Here is a 17,924-nt window from a genome sequence, read left to right on the forward strand (position 1 = left end):
ATAAACATGTATTGCTTTTCTAATTAACATTGATAGATAAAATAGGAATTGCATAACATAAATACAGACTTCCAATTAGGAAAAAGATCCATGTCATTGGTACAGTAGATGTGCTATGTGTAGACAGACTTGGGGAAGAGGAATAGCACGGGAAGGAAGGAGACTGTGGTGGATCCTCTGCACTAAGGAGACGCCGCACGGGAGCACGGTCTGTAGCTGAAGTCCAGCTGTGACGTGCGGTAGGCTTGCCCCGGAGGAAGATCACACCAGGCGCTCAGCATTGCTTGACACACCCCGTCTTTCTCCCAGCCCCTTGGCTGTATAGCCTCAGGGCAGGAGATGCTGCCTTCTGCATCCGAGGGGGCTTAGGGCGCACCGTTTCCTGTCTTCCAGGTGGCACCCCTTACTGTGGGATGACGTGTGCAGAACTCTACGAGAAGCTGCCCCAGGGCTACAGATTGGAGAAGCCCCTAAACTGTGATGATGAGGTGTAAGTCAGCCCTCACCCGGGGCCATTTTATCCTAACTTTCCCCCTGTACCTTTCTTGGACTGACTCTAATGAAGGAGCTATCTGATACATGCACATATGTTTACCTATATGTACACACAGGCACGCACACACGCACACCCCAGATAGTCAGAAACAAGGGGGTTCTTGAAATTAAGACTGTGATGCAATGGGCAGGGAATAACAGCTTTCTAGGCATAGAAGTCCAGGAGGAATTTAAGGTGATGTTTCTTGGTTGAATCTTAAGGTTGAAATGAGAAAGGGCAACAAAGACAGAAAAGATCTGAAATAAATTCATAAAATTATCCACGAATAAATGTATGAAACCTTGAGACTAACTTTGGGGACAGAGATTTCAGAGCTGTTATATTAAGGAAGACAGATTTTTCTTCATAAAATCTTACTTCTATGAGGATCATTTCCCAGGAATAAGTATTCTTCTCAGGGGAATAATGATTATCTTTAGTGATGTTGCCATGCCCAGAACTAACCAATGTAGTTGCTGCCTAACTGGCATGATTTGAAGAGTGCAAGGCTCTAGGCTGAGCAAATCATTTACCATCCAGACCAAGCCTCTTCTAAGAGTGAAATAGGGTGTTATTATTGTTATGGTACAAGAGATATAAAACTAGACCATCCTGGGAAAACCTGCATGTATTTGAACGATCATTGGACAAAGTCCCTAAAATCCCACGTTTTGAGATTCATTCCCTAAGGAGTGATATTTTCAGCCTTTATGAAACTTCTGTTAAAGTACAAACTGTGCTATTGATAGAATCTCTCACACCCCAGGCTGATGGCTGAGAGCGCTCTGGGCACTACAGTTCCCCTCAGTCACTTGGTCAGCATGTGAAATCTTGAGCCCCATTGCCAGACATGATTCTGTACATCTAGGGTGGGTCCCAGGAATCTGCATTTTAACAGTACAAGTAGTTCTGGCCACATTTGAGAAAGTACGGACTTAGACCAGCACTCCCTAAACTATATGGAAAGTGTGAGACGTAAATAAATGACACAAGAGTTCTGTGATCAGTTATGTCTGGGAAGCTTCTAGGTTAAACCTGGTTAAAAAGGTTGTTTGTTTTTAATGGAATGACTTCTCAAGATTTTCCTGGGTCGATCCCTAAGAGGAAGATGCGATGGGTGGCATTTTGCAAATTTACTTGAGCACGGGGCCATTTAAAAAAAATAAAACACTGACATTTTGAGAGGTGTGGTATTCCAAGGGACATGCTGCCCTAGACATGTAACTCAGTTCTTTCCAGATAATCAGAATAGCTGAGACCAAGATCCTGTGGGAATGGTACCTAAAGCAGGCACTAGATCTACTGGGAGAAGAAAGGGGACTTGGATGGGGAGATGGGAGGCCTAACAGAACCTTCCTAGGTGCCGTACTTTTGTCTTTCACTGGCTAAGCATGATGACCATGCGTTGGGTGGCTACATTCTCTTTTTTGCCATACCCTACACCTGGCTGTGCCTAGGCCTGAAGCACAGTTGTAGACTTAACCCTTTCACTGTTTTCAAAGGTATGATCTCATGAGACAATGCTGGCGGGAGAAGCCTTATGAAAGGCCCTCATTTGCCCAGATCCTGGTGTCCTTAAACAGGATGTTAGAAGAACGAAAGGTGAGTATGGAGATCAAATTCTACATAAGCAGAATTCATGTGTCCACTGTGGTTAATAGAAAGTTGATACAAGTCAACAGGTTCCCCTGAGCATGACCCTAGGTGCTATAGGGACATAAAAGATGTGGACCCAACTTTGAGGAAGTTACAATTTTGGAGGAAATAAGATTCCTATATAAGATACAGTCACACACAGTAGAACAACATATAGAACTGGCTTATTCGAGCTAGAAGGAATCTTAAATCTCATCAGTCATACAGCCTGACCCTTTAATTTTATAGAGGAAGAAACAGACTTAGAAGGGTGAAAAGTGACTTGCCCAAGGACAAACAGCAGGTAGACAACAGAGCGTGGTCTACAGGTTACTATGGGGAGGGTCAGGAATTCTATCAAAATTTCTAGAAAGTAGTTGACTATACAGATCTGAGGTTCGAAAGACAAATCTAGGTTAGGGAAGTAGATGTTGAACGCCATCAAAACCCAGTTGGTAATTAAACCAAAGATGTGGGTGAGGTCACACAGCAGGAGATGAGAAGCAGACAGAGAAAGGGGCCTTAGAGGATGTGGGGCATGTCAGGAGGGACCAGTGAGAGACCATGAGAAAGAGAAGCCGGAGACTGAAACAAGTGAGAGGAAGCAATCTTACTTGCAGAAGGCAAGGGATGCTTTTCAGGAAGAAAGTTGTTAAACACAACAGAGGGAATGAGGATAGAAAACTACCCCCCCCAAGTATCTGCATTTGTGTTGAAACAAGCTAAGGAAACCGGGGTATTACTGTAACTGCCCCTGGCGGAGGCAGGACTGAGCCAGTTTGTGTCTCTGAACCGCTCTTGTTCTTCTAGACCTATGTGAATACCACGCTTTATGAGAAGTTTACCTACGCGGGAATCGACTGTTCTGCCGAAGAAGCAGCCTAGGACAGACCATCTTCAGCTGTATATTCTGTTTCACCGGCATGAGAGACCCTTGAGACCTTGATGCCAAGCAGGCAAGCCTCTGTCAAGAGAGGTGACATGGAATATGGACGTGTATATAGATTGCTGTCTGTCTGGGACATTCACCGTAAGACCCCTGTGTGTGAATCTATAGTACCCTCTATTAGGACTGTATATACTGTGTTGAGTAAGAATGTGCTGGAATCAGAATGCCTGTTTGTGGTTTCATATGCAATAATATATTTTTCTAAAAACATGGACTTTACAGGAAGGTGTGAGAGTACAATTACTGTAGTGCATAACTCATTGTCCCAGATATTTTTGATATTTTTGATATTTACCTATATATTGGATGTTATGTTTTGCTGTGTAGAAGAAAAGATTGTAAACCTGACCCTGATAGCACAGGTGAGAAAAGTAGGGGAAACGTATGAGTTCTTACAGGACATGGATTTAAGTCTGTACCTAAGCAATATAAAAGAGCTTCTTCTATCTCTAAATTTTCCCCCTCACCTGTAGAAGCCACCCCAATTTCATTCCGTAATTTGACAACTTTGTCAGGTGTTTCCAGAGCCCACAAGTCAGTCCAGAATGCTAACACTGAAAAACAGATTTAAATCTCGTTCCTTAGAAGCCTAAGAACTTTGAGAGAAGTATAAGTTTGATAAATTAATAGGATTTAGTTTTAGTTTCTTTGATAACATTGATGTGTTTATTAAGAAATTAAAATAGGAAGCTTGGAGTTAGTTATATTTGGGAGACATGTGACATCATATCAGATTAACATCCCTACCTGTATTGCACATTGTAAAAAGTTTTAGTTTTGATCATTTGTGAGTTTACCGTTTATACTGTAGGCACATGCTACACTGAGATCATATAGTAAGTGAATAAATGTCTTGCCTACCCATTTTGTCCAGGAATGTGTCTCATAGGTATTGCCAAACGTCTGTATTATACTTTTGAGAAAAACACCTTAAACACCTTAAATTATCATCCTCTACCTTGTTGGTAATATGCAGAGAGCAGTTGGTGGGTATATGCCACCAGACATATCTCAAGCTCACAAGATTAGAAACGTCTTCCAGAAGTATCCTACTGTCTAATCTGTTTTCTTGCACCTCTGGTAGTATTCCAATGTGAACTGAGGGCTTAGAACTAGAATCCCTTTTAATTGTGCTGCAATGTTAATAGTTCACCATACTGCATAATGTTCCATATTCCTGTCATCTGCTCAACTTTATGCATCAGAAACAATGACCAGGAAACTGTATTTGTCCCAAACGCTCTTCATCCACAACAGCATATGCAGTGGAGACACAACAAAAGCAAGACTGCTGTCGCAGCATTTATTTCATCAACTAAGTAGGGGCTCAAATGAAGAGCCATTGAAAGTAGGTCCAAATATATACATATATATACTATTTATATATATATGTATATATACACGTATATATGTATATATATATATATATGTATATATACATAAATAGTTCCTTTTTGCTTTTTACCCAAATGTTGTGGAGATACTCCTGACAGCTCTTGGTCTGCATGTACATGGAACTGAACAAGAACAAGGATGATCTGAAAAATGTAGATAATGTCTTCAAATTTTGCACGTGGCTTTGGAATACACAATAACAGCTGCTTTTTCTATAACAGCCTGACCTTCTTGATTACATATATTTAAAATACTTTAAATTTACATCATTACAAATTTACTTCACGTCAGGTGTAAGAGATGACTAAGGAAGTACTTACGGTATCAAGAAAAAGGAACTGGACTTCCCTGGTGGCATAGTGGATAAGAACATGCCTGCCAATGCAGGGGACACGGGTTCGAGCCCTGGTCTGGGAAGATCCCACATGCTGTGGAGCAACTAAGCCCATGCGCGACAACTACCGAAGCCTGCGTGCCTAGAGCCCATGCTCTGCAACAAGAGAAGCCGCAATGAGAAGCCTGCGCACCGCAAACAACGAAGAGTAGCCCCCGCTCGCTGCATCTAAAGAAAACCCGCGCACAGCAACAAAGACCCAATGCAGCCAGAAGTAGATAATTAAAAAGAAAAAAGAGAAAGGAATTCAGTGATACTTAAGATTTACTTGTAAATTCAAAGTACCAGAGCAGCAAACCTGAGGTGTTCTTACTGAGGGCACGTCATCACCATCAACTTGAATTTATTCCTGGCAGAGACCATACGATTGACAGCTCTGGGTCTCATCCCTACCCTTGGCAGAGAAACCTTTGTAGCATGTTAACGGCATTGATATTAAAGATTCATACTTACTCAAAGGTCAGTAGTCAAACTGAATAAAGTCATGTCATTTCCATGGGCCAGTTTCCACATTATCAAAAAGCAATTAAGAAGGAAAGAACCAACGCCTTAAAGGAAATTAGACAATTCCAGTACTGGGTATATCGATTAGATCTCAGTGTGTTTAGAAGAGCCATAGGACACTGCCTTAAAAAAAAAAAAAGTCAGTGAGTTGTTGATATCAAAATCAAGTAAGAATACACCAGTTAGATTAAAAACACATTACACAACAGCCAAATGACCAGAACTTTTATGTTAATAGTACACTGAAAAGCTTACATTTACTTCCATAGATTTTGTGAGGAAAATCTCCACTTCTATTTCTATATAGATGATCTAAAGAAAACTTACAATTTTGTTAGGTAAAGATGTTTCTATCTCCAAGCAGTGTAATGGTTCTAAGTATTTAGAGAGAAAAAGGAATTTAAGTAACCTGAGAAACGACCTTTGTGAAAGTCCTGGACCCATTACTTCAACTTCAAACCATCTTCCACTGTTATTTGTACACTGCCTACGAAGATGAGTCAAATTCCAAAAAAACCTAATTCCTTCCCCCACTCTTCCCCAGTCACAATTTAGAAATCACTGTGGAAATTTAACCTTTAAAATGGAATAAATAGACCTCAACAGTGCTTTTCCTTCTCCTCTTCTCTTTGAAAGTGTGGAGAAACCTCATGTTATTATAGACCAAACTCTACTGCCAGCAGTGGAGGCCAAGTAGTCACGGACGCAATGCAGAGGTTTAAGATATTCTTGGGCAAAGTGGTTACTTCTTTCCTTTCAGGTCGTCTTTTACCTTCCAGAGTTCCATGCAGGCGGTTGCATTTTCACTTGAATTGTGACCTCCAAATAGTATAGAATATAAAATAGCACATTAGACATAGACAACTCTGTGAGGTTACCCACGGATGGTCTCAAAACGAAGTCTTGAGTTTGAAACAAAATTACCACTGGCCACTTATCAATATTTCATTATTTCATACCTAGAACAACCCCTACTGGTTGCTTTAGAAATGTTTTACATAAATCCAGATGAACAAGCATCTCCCTTTTTCTATGTAACCTGTCCTCAGTCATGTGGTCACTACATTGCTATGACTGGATAGCACATCAGTACCTTCTCCATGAAACTCGTTTCCAGGGAGATACACCAACAAAGTTGACAGGTACCACTGAACGACAGAGATCTGACAAGAAGCCAGAAATAAGGGATGCTAGAAAAAGTACACCTCTCTAGACAAAGAGTGACCTTAGATACAAAATGACATGGTTTTAAAAAGTAGATGGGACTTCCCTGGTGGGACAGTGGTTGAGAGTCCGCCTGCCGATGCAGGGGTCACGGGTTCATGCCCCGGTCTGGGAAGATCCCACATGCCGCTGAGCGGCTGGGCCCGTGAGCCATGGCCGCTGAGCCTGCGCGTCTGGAGCCTGTGCTCCGCAACAGGAGAGGTCACAACAGTGAGAGGCCCGCGTACTGCAATAAAAAAAAAAAAAGTAGATGAAACCTACCCAAAATATCAAGCCTACAGTTCTGGTGAAAATAATAAATGACGTCTGAGATTAAATGAGAAAAATCATATGGACCACACTTCTAAAATGGTGTATTACTGTTTATTTGTGTTATTCTGAGAGAACTGTGGTATTATATAACTTTTCGAAGATTTTGTTTTACATAGGGTATTTTTTGTTGTTAGGTGAAACATTTTTGTGTCCATGGTTCCAGATTGTTTTCAGTAGAACACATTACAAATTTTATAAGAGCATTTTCTGGGAATTTGAGATATGAGTATTTTTAACAAAGCAGATAATGTAAATTAAAGATTCTCTGCAAGATGGTTTTGGTTAGTGTCCAATAGACAGAGAATGAAAGAGTAAAGACCGTAAAGTAAAATCTGTATTTTGTACAATAAATGACATGATCAGCGGAGCATCTGTAGAAACATACAGCATTATAACATAATTTTAACATACTCAAAATTAACTTCCTTCTCCCTCTTGTGCAAAAGTGGGGCCTATATGGGTATACATGAAATGTACAGCGTAACTAACCTCCATTCCAAGCCAGACACGTATCTCGTGCATATCACAATGCCACTAACAGGATAGTTGGTGGCTGTACTTGTTGTATTTGATTAACTTGTTTAATGTTGGGTATTTTTCATCAGAAAAACCAAAAAGGAAAAAAGTTCTGAGAGCAAAACCTCTGTACCAATCCACTACAGAGCAAGTGCACGCATGAATCTATTGAATTTGAGCTATACTTCTTACGCAACGCACGCTATTTACCCTGGGTGAGATAACTTGGACCCAATCAATTTTAGAATCTCTTTAGGCTTAACGAAAATCACATATGAAAGGAGGTACAGAGCAAAATTTAGAATGGAATTAGATCTCTACACCAACAAAAGTTTTTTTTTTGTGGTACGCAGGCCTCTCACTGTTGTGGCCTCTCCTGTTGCGGAGCACAGGCTCCGGACGCACAGGCTCAGCGGCCATGGCTCACGGGCCCAGCCATTCCACAGCATGTGGGACCTTCCCAGACCGGGGCTTGAACCCGTGTCCCCTGCATTGGCAGGCAGACTCTCAACCACTGCGCCACCAGGGAAGCCCCAACAAAAGTTTTATGCATGAATTCCAAGGTCAGGCAACTTGGTGAACCATGATGCAGTCACCAGTCTCAGTTTAATTGCTGTTTTGATGCCTGTGGAACATCTAGGACCATACCAGGCAGTGAGCATGGAACACTTTTTACTTAAGCAGAAGCTTTAGGATTCTCTACCCAAGAAGAGAACCCACAGGGCAGCATTTCAAACAGCAGACCTTTACCATGAACCTCCTGATTTACTCAAGTCAGACTTAGGATCCCGATTTTTATCACGAACAAGCAGGCTCTTACCATCATCCTGAATGAGTCTCCACAGGTAGTCGGCCACTAGACTTTTAAGGGATCTTTTGTGAGGCGAGCCTAGCCGATGAGGAAACATAACTGTCGTGTCCACAGCTGAAGTATGAATTAACTGTCAAATGAAAGAGGAAAACTCTTTAGACGTTCTTCCCAAGGAATAAGGAAACTGATGGCAGTAACTGTAGCAGCAGTAACTATGCTACAAAAGCAAGTGACATGAGCAGTTACAACAGGCCAGTCACTAGGCACTTAACTTGGATTATTTCACTACAACCTGCAGAGTAGCCTAGCAAGGTAGGTATGATATTGTCCCTTTTTACAGCCAAGGAAACTGAGGCTTCGAGAGGTTAAGAAAGTTGCCTAAGCTGAGTCAGCAGGGTAGAAGGAAATCCAATCTCAGCAGCCTGACTTCCAAGTCCACGTTCCTACCAAGAGAGCACCACCAGGGGGAAGCATGAGCTCAGAGGTGTTCCAATAATTACTGGCGGGGTGAGGGGCGGTAAAGGGTGCCAGGCCCCTCCCGCCTTGTGACTCAGCGGAGGTGCGGGGACACCTCACTCTAGTGCAAGTCCCATTTCAGTGGTTTGTCTGTCCCTGGGGAGGGAGCATGGACAAGGATTAGTCCCATCTAGGTCCAAATCCCCTCTGCTTACACATGGAAAAAGGTGAGTAAATTTTTCCTGATATTTAATAAAGTAGGAAATAGTGACACAATAAGAGAGGGGTCAGATAACTGAGAGCCTAGACTGTCAGGTACCAGTTTGGATTCCTTGTTAGAAGAGCTGTACTTTGAAAAAGCGTTGAAGAAGATTAGCCTCAGGACAAGAGTAATTTAAAGACTGATCAAGAAGAGAGGGGTTGGGGCTTCCCTGGTGGCGCACTGGTTGGGAGTCTGCCTGCCAATGCAGGGGACACGGGTTCAAGCCCTGGTCCGGGAAGATCCCACACGTCACTGAGCAAATGGGCCTGTGCGCCACAACTACTGAGCCTGCAAGCCACAACTACTGAAGCCCGCGCACCTAGAGCCCATGCTCCGCAACAAGAGAAGCCACCGCAATGAGAAGGCCACGCATCGCAACAAAGAGTAGCCCCCGATCCCAGCAACTAGAGAAAGCCCGTGCGCAGCAACGAAGACCCAATGCAGCCAAAAATTAAATAAATGAATAAAAAATAAATTTATTAAAAAAAAAGAAGAATGGAAGTTTAATGTTTAGCACCTACTACGCCCCATCCATAAACGCTTTAAATTCTCACTTTTAATGTGTCAGCCACCTCCTGGACACTGGTTCCTGGCTGCAGAATACTGAGCACATGAAAGAAGGTGGTGGGGGAAATAGAGAAAAATAGAGAAATCTACGAGTAACCTGGGTGAAAGAAACAGACTGATGACAAGGAATAAAAAAACACAGTGGTTTCAAATTTTCTGGTCTGGGAGACAAGTGAATAGAACGGTTCCTGGAAAATGAGAGAAGGAAAGTCATGGTAAGAAACTGAGTCTGAGACAAGCTGTCGCTGAGGTGACAGAAGGCCATCCCTGTGAAGAGCTTTCTTACAAAAAGCTTATGTCCCCAACTCTCTCTGCTCACACTTGGGTGGGGTCTGGTGGAAGCACATTCCAGTCTCATCTGTCACATGCTGAGACAACAGTGCTGTGTGAAACAACTATCTATACTAGGGTACCAGCTTTGCAGGGAAAGAGGTGGATACTCAGGAAAATTCAATGGCCTTACTTACATTCTTACACTAAAGAAGAACTAGCCCTTCTCGGCATGAAGGTAAGTCCTAGGGGTGGCTGAAACAAATAGTCAAGGTCCCCAAAGTTCTAGAGTTGCGCTGTGCAATGTGGTAGCCACCAGCCACACGTAACTATGGAAATTAAGTAAACAAAATGAAAAAATCGTTTTCTCGGTCACATTAGACACATTTTAAGTGCTCACTGGCCACATGTGACTAGTGTCTACCATACTGGTTAGTGAATACGTAGAACGGAGAGTTCTGTTGCAGAGCACTGTTCTAGATTGGGGGTGGCCACCAAACTCTCTCTTCCGAGGTATAAATAGTTTAGGCTTGCAGGCCATACCACTTCTGTTATAACTACTCAACAATGCCACTGTAGTATGAAAGCAGCGACAGAAAATACATCCATGAGTTGGTGTGGTGGCTCTGTTCCAATAAAAATATTTGCAAGAACAGGTGGCTAACATGGACCGTAGTGTGCTGACACCTGTTCTAGAACATGGAGCAAAGAACAGACCATTTTAACCTGGAGTATTAAGGGGGAGATTTTCAAGTCTATCATGCCAAGAAAAATGAACATGCCATTTGATTTTGAGCCTACCTTACAGGTAGGCTTTATAAATCTACCTGACTTAATATGAAAAAGTATCTTCCAGGACGTGACTATAATAACCTATTAGATCAACGTAGTTTTACCCACTTGAATTTTAAAGACAATGATCTAAGACCATGTCAAAAGAACGATTTTGGTTTCATCACAGTTGATAATGGACTTTCGTTCTGATCTTGTTTAGCCAGATGACTTGGGCATCTTATACTGCTTCTGGTTTATAAAAGTTGGACAAAGTCATCAGCATAGCGATTCTTATCTTGTTTTGTCTAAAAGGGCAAATCAAGCATCAGTGATAACACAATGATAATGACTACCACGTTAACACATACAGTTTTATAAGAATATGAGCCTTTAACTCTTTACCTTAAGTGCATAGAGACTACATTCAAAGCTATGTCCAATTAGTACAGTGTCAGTGCTGAACAGGTTCAACAAGGTGGCTTGCACATCACGGATTGAGGTTTTCGTGTCCTTCGGGTCATCTTCAACCACACCAGAAAACCTATCCCAAGAAGACACACAGTGCATGTAAGAGTACAACTAAGTAGATTTCATCAGTTATAGTTAGAACACGTTACTGACTCAACGTGACAAACATTTGATGAACAGAACAAAGATCTTACTGTATGTCTGCCAACTATCCCTTTACTAGGTTATATTGATATAACCTAGTAAAATTTATAATTTGGATCAATCATGTAAGGCAGGGGGAGACATTATTACAAGTTCATAAAGTTCCTTTGTGAACTCTCATCTCTGTATAATCTGAGTTTTGTCAGTAACAGTTAAGTAGTCTATCTCCCATTAAGGCAAAGCTAAAGATGAAATGTGAGAAGCATGGAAAAGCAGAAGGAGCCCTAAGCAGAGCCTAGACAACCTGAGTTTGAGCTATGCTACGACTCTGCCATTTACTTATTATATTTGATTTTCAACACGTTGCTTAGCCTTCTGGTTTCAGTCTTCTCATCTGTAAAGTAGGGTCAATTACCAATCTTAATGGCTTATAAGGACCCAATGAAAATACATGCAAACAGTGAAAATACATGCAGAAAACGGACGATCCTAGTGGTTTTCATGAAGCACATACTAAAATAAGTGTTCAGAAGTGTGGCCACTGCTGTGCTTTACTGCAAATTAGGAGAAAAGAGATAAAAATACTGCAAACGTATTTTCAACGTAAGCTGTATGTTCATAGTACTGTCTCCTGTAAGAACAAAAGATACCTGGCTCCATCATCTGGCTTAGTTAAGGAATGTGATGCATAATCAAATATTTGAATTAAGAGGACATTATCATGGATGGAGTACTTGGGCTCATTTTAAAAGAATGCAGTGCATTGAATCCTTTTGACTTTTTTTTGTGTGTGTGCGGTACGCGGGCCTCTCACTGTCGTAGCCCCTCCCATTGCGGAGCACAGGCTCCGGACGCGCAGGCTCAGCAGCCATGGCTCACGGGCCCAGCCGCTCCGCGGCATGTGGGATCTTCCCGGACCGGGGCACGAGCCCGTGTTCCCTTGCATCGGCAGGTGGACTCTCAACCACTGCGCCACCAGGGAAGCCCCCTTTTGACTTTTTCTTTTAAGATTCAAGTTTTTAATTTTAAAGCAAGACCTTCAGTTCTCATTTTGCTGCTATGAGTATCAGTAATTAGCAAAGCATTTCCTGACTTGTTCCAAAAAGGAGTTAGAAAAGATTCCGCTAAACCCATGGAAGAACGAGAACCAATAAGAGTACAGTAACTTTAAATATAGTACAATTTTGTTTGTCAGTTATAGCTCAATAAAGTAAAAAAAAAAAGTAAAATATAAAATAGATGGGGCTATTAGGATATGGCCAAAATGAGTAGGAAAAAAAGTCAAATGAGGTCAGGAGAGAGATTAGTAACAAAATGCATTTTCTGATAACAGCAACTTTTACTGAGTTTTTATGTATACAACCATTTTTATGAACCATGAGGAAATTTAGGTTAAAAAATACTTGTTAGCAGAATTCTTTATAATTATTCTCAAAATTTATCACAACTTTTTTTTTTTTTTGTAATCACAACAACTTTTAATTCACTTGACCACCTTGCCTTACTGTGGTCCAAAATTATGGACGTACACATATATAATATATATTATGTATACTATATATACTATAATACTATAAACTACGTACTATAGTATATAATGCATATAATATACACGTGTATATGTGTATCAAGTCATATTTGTTCATATATACATATACAAATGTATGTATATATGTGTACATGTATACACACACACACACACACGTCATATTAAGTACCATTGGAGAATTTGTTAGAGAAAATTGAATAAATACAATCACACCAGTAATTAACACTTCTAAATTTTCATTGTACAATAAGATCAATGTCTTCTATTTTATATTTAAATAGATATATTTAAATAAATATATAAATACGTCATGTCATATGGCTTATGTGCCTTTAGGAAATCCAATTCAATTAATCAATGATATTGTTGGGTATTTTATATGAGGTTTTTAAAAATAAAAGACACATCTGTATCATACTATCTCAAGTTAGCACTGAATTTGGATCAGAAACATGTCCTACTTTAATAATAATAATAAAATAGAATTTGCACTGAACCAGTGTTCTGTATGCTATATCAAAGCTATGTATACTCAGTGACACGTCTACAGGATTATAGAAATTTTCATCTAATGGGACTAGTATGGTATTTTCAGAAGAAACTGATTAATGATTGAATGAATAAATGAATGAATAAATAACTTGTTCAATATTTTTGTCTGTCTCTCTAGCCTCCTACCTACCATTCCAACACGTAAACACCATGAGTGCTGAGGCCGTATCTCTCATTTCGGGTTGTTACCCAGGGCCTAATACAGTGTCTGCATAATTTTAGCAAGGTACTCAACAGAACATGAATAGTTTTGAATAAACAAATTAATTAAAAGAAAACAGTGTTAACTCATGCTCTAAAGTTGAATCAAATAAAAGTACCTAGGCTAAAACTCAAAGTACATGTTGAATGTTCTATAATTTCAAAAACAAACCCTTGTGTATAATGCATACCTAGTGTTATAGTCAATGACTTCTTCATCTGGTTTCACAGATGTATCATAGCCCACCTGGAGGCTGGGATCAACCACTGTCACTTGAGTAAGTTCTAAACCTTTGGCTGTATAGCGCTATAAAGACGGAAATATTAAATTTAAACATCATATTGGGCAAACATATTTTAACATCTTAGATATCTTAAAGGGATATTTCTAACTGGAATATACAATCTAACCCAATCATTCAGTTTTGGTAACAAAAGCCAGTGTGTGGATCTGACGGTCATATAAAAGATATTCCAAGCTTTAATTTTTTCCTTAATGTTGGTAATATTTCTGCTAATAAAAATAATTTCATTTTCTTGGCATAGGCTTTACAATTATTTTCATTAGAGATCAGTGCTATCCAAAAGAACCTTCTGTGAAGATGAAATGTTCTATTTCTGTCCTGTCCAATATGGTAGCCACCAGCCACAAGTGGGGATTGAGTATTTGAAATATGGCTAGTATGACTGACAAACTAAATTTTTAATTTAATTTAATTTTTTATTGAAGTAACATTGTTTTATAACATCATATAAGTTTCATGTGTACAACATTATATTTTGACTCCTATAAACACTACAGCACGCTGCACCACCAAAAATTTTGTTTTCATTCATCACCATACAGTTGACCCCCTTTACCCATTTTGCCCTCCCCCGCTTCCCCTCTGGTAACTGCTACTCTGTTCTCTATACCGACACGTTTGTTTGCTAGTGGATACCATATTGAACAATGCAGTTATAAACCTTGTTGAATGAAAAAAAAACATTTGATTTCTAAGCCAGAAACAGCTTTCATTGTCTGCAATTAAAAATCGAAGCTTAGGGCTTACCTGGTGGCGCCAGTGAGAGGCCCACGTACCGCAAAAAACAACAAAAAAAACAAAACAAAACAACAACAAAAATCTAAGCTTAAAAACTGAACACTTCCCTTCTATATCTATTAAAATTAAACTCCACAAATCTGCTTTCCAAATATGCCACAGGGAACAAAAATTTAATTTTATGTTTTGTTAAAGATGACTGTTCACATGATGTTTGACACATACAAAGCACTTTGCCATATATTAGTGTATCTGATTCTCACCATCACTGTCGGGTTATTATTAACCTCATAATTTACATATTGGAGCATCCGGGAGACTTGCCTGATAAGCAGTGGAGCTTCCGAGGTCTCATGATTCCAAGTTCTGTTTTTCCCCTACTGTTTAGTATTGATTCTCATATGGAAGAAGGTAACTCCCTATAAATATTTTTCTGTCTCTATAAAAACAATAGCTTTTTAAAAATTAAAGCTTTTATGCTGATTTGGGGGATAACAGTAGTATTCATAACATTTTCCACCCGTGTAATTTCAGCAACGTAATGAGTAGGACAAGCAGTGATTATATATAAATAAAAATTAACAGGTAAAAGAAAGAGGATCGTGGGCCAACTCCTGGCTCCATCACCAAGTGCAGGTATCCCACCAAGTCACTTAACTCTTTTCAGCTTCAGTTGCTTCATCTGAAAACGTGTGAACAACATCGCAGCACTGTGTGGGACTGAGAGAGAGAGCCTGGGAACGTTCCTTACACATGCATAAATAAGGCAAAACATACCACCAACGTACCACCTCACAATTCACGGCAAATACAACCGTGATTCCCGCTGCGGGGTGGGAACTTGACAAAAGTCTTCACAAAGCCTTCTAGGTTTGCTTTTTGGTCCTGAACGTGAAGCTGAAATGAACACTGCCAAATAAGTTACTGTATGTTTTGGCAAGAGCAACTAAGCTCATAAAAATTTCATCAGCTGAAAATTAGCGGATTATACCAAATGCTTATGGACCCCCAAGGTCTGCGCAGGAGGCAGCAACTCTGGTTCTGAAACAAGCAGCATTCTGGGGAACAAGCCCTACCTTGGCGACCTGACACCCGGGGGATCGAAGGACACCTTCACAACAGCTGTACCGCCTTTCTGAGCTACCAAGAACTGCAAACCACACGAAAAGTAAAAATCAAAACAAGCAAGCTTGACAAGGCGGAGTGGCTAACTCCCAGAGCGTCTCACGCACAAGGATCTTTAAGACTGCACCATGCAAGCGATCTGATGTAAAGTCTAAAACTCTGCGTGGTTGCTTTTCTAGCTATTATGTAACAAACAGGAAACACTGACTCCTAGAAGCCGAGTTCTCAGAGGCTGCACTTTGAAGGTGAATTATAATCACCAGTGTCTTGAATGCCTTTCTCCCCTTCCTCCCTTTGCTTCCCCATAACGTGGCCGGGCCCCTCAGCTCCTCTCCTGATATCACTTCTTTATCCTGCTTTAACTCTACCTCAACCATCCTTTCAAAATATTCTCCTCCCTGACCTGCCCTCTGTGCTGAAGCCCCTGGATGGTGGGCTCCGGCTACCACCCTCTCCCTTCCTGCATCTGACCCGAGGAACATCACCCAGTTACATAGACTGAGACGGTAACAAAGATGTTGTCTCCAACCTTGGCTGGACCTCTGAAATCCCGACACCCTCTTCTTCCACTGCCTTGGCCAGACACTTTGCACATTTTCACAGCAACAAGCCTAAACCTTCATCTCTCTTTTATCTCTCTCACATCTTCCATCTCACCCGTACCCTTACCTACCCCAAGCCCTTCCTCCCTCTGGCCCAAGGTGATGTTCTCCCAACTGTTCCCTAAAAACCCCTCTGCCTACAGTAGGTTTTGCACCAGTTTTCCCATAAAATGTGGTTAGATTAATCTTCCTCAAGCACATTTTTCATTACATCACTTTCCTCAAATGCTTCACTTGTACATTGCTGATCAAATGCAGATTTCTCAGGCTGGCACTGAAGACTCTTGCTTAACCAACCTTCTATTACCCATCCAATCTTGACATCTCACGCCTTTATCTTACCTTCTCCTGTGATGAGAAAGGGAGGCTGAGAACCAGTATTAACAGAGCATCTGTTAGAAGCCAGGAATTGAACACGTCAGCTCACTAAACCGCACACAAAGCTCATTCTATGAATGTGCAAACAAAAGCTCAGAGAGCTTCCGAAACCTGCTCAAGGTCTCAGAGAAAGTAAGTGGTGAAACAGCCCAAAATCTCAGGTCCGCCGGCTCCAAAGTCCCATTCTGTTCATTATGCTGTTTTGTCTAGTTATTCCACACAGTAGTTAATCTGCTACTTTTACTCTCCTTCAGTGTCTTCCTATTTTTCTTCCCTTTTGGAATTTACAGTCTCCCCACCCACTAAAACTAAGCCCTAAACACGTAAGTCAAACTTGTCTGATTTACTTTACTATTGATCCATTATTCTTATATTGATTCTATAATTCAATCACATCCACTGTTCCTCTCTACTTCCTCTGCCCTGCTTTATTTTCTTCATAGCATTTATTATAATAGCTTTCATATTCATTTCCATATCTACATAAATAATTCATCTGTTCACCCATCTATCCACGCAGATACTGACGGCCTGTATGCGTTAGATACCATGCTAAGTGCCGGGGAGACATTCGATCCCTCCAAGAGCTTGCAGTCTTTTGAAGATGGCAGATAAATCACTAAATCATTACAAAATGCAGTTGGGTGCTGTCAAAGGCAGTGACAGTCAAAGGCCCTCAAAGGTTGTGATAGAAGAGGGAGGACCTATTTTAGATCACGGGGTCACGAAAGAACCTTGAGTAGGTCACATTTAAGCAGAGACCTAAAGGATGAGAAGGAACCAGCTGCGTGAAAAGGAGACAGCAGGTTAGAAGGCTCCAGAAAGTTGGCCAGTGTGATAGGAAAGAAACTGTGGAAAGGGTACAAGATAGCGGGCAGAGGCCAAATTTGGCAGGGTTGACAAAGTTATTGAAGAATTTTCATTATAGCAGGGGAGGGATGTAAACAGAACTGTGATTTAAAAATTATTCTGGGGGTTGTTGGGTGAGAAGTAGCTTGGGGCGGGGGAGTGTTAAGACTGGGAGGACGCTGCAGTAGCTTGGGAAGGAGATGAGGGTCTTGTGGCCCTGGTGGGGGGCAGCAGAGGTGGAGAAGAGACACTTTGGAGGTAACAGAACAAATGGGACTTGGACACTGCTGAGATGAAAGGGCGCACCGGGGAGTTCCCTGGCGGTCCAGTGGTTAGGACTCGGTGCCCTCAACGCCGTGGCCCGGATTCAATCCTTGGTGGGGGAACTAAGGGCGCTGGCATAGGCAGA

At 41.1% G+C, this 17,924-nt stretch overlaps 1 protein-coding gene across 2 annotated transcripts in view; it reads left to right on the plus strand.

Moving 5' to 3' along the window:
• The window catches only part of TEK (TEK receptor tyrosine kinase), a 103,630-nt gene extending 99,647 nt beyond the window's left edge, over nt 1–3,983 (plus strand). For both annotated transcript variants that reach the window (XM_060155184.1, XM_060155185.1), the window contains 3 exons: nt 394–490; nt 2,038–2,137; nt 2,981–3,983. In XM_060155184.1, the coding sequence (XP_060011167.1) occupies nt 394–490; nt 2,038–2,137; nt 2,981–3,055 (272 nt within the window). In that variant the 3' untranslated portion in view covers nt 3,056–3,983. The remainder of the gene's footprint in view (nt 1–393; nt 491–2,037; nt 2,138–2,980) is intronic.
• Nucleotides 3,984–17,924: the final 13,941 nt, after the last annotated feature.

The sequence above is a fragment of the Lagenorhynchus albirostris genome, chromosome 7, assembly GCF_949774975.1.
Source record: "Lagenorhynchus albirostris chromosome 7, mLagAlb1.1, whole genome shotgun sequence".
In the NCBI taxonomy this organism is placed as follows: Eukaryota; Metazoa; Chordata; class Mammalia; order Artiodactyla; family Delphinidae; genus Lagenorhynchus; species Lagenorhynchus albirostris.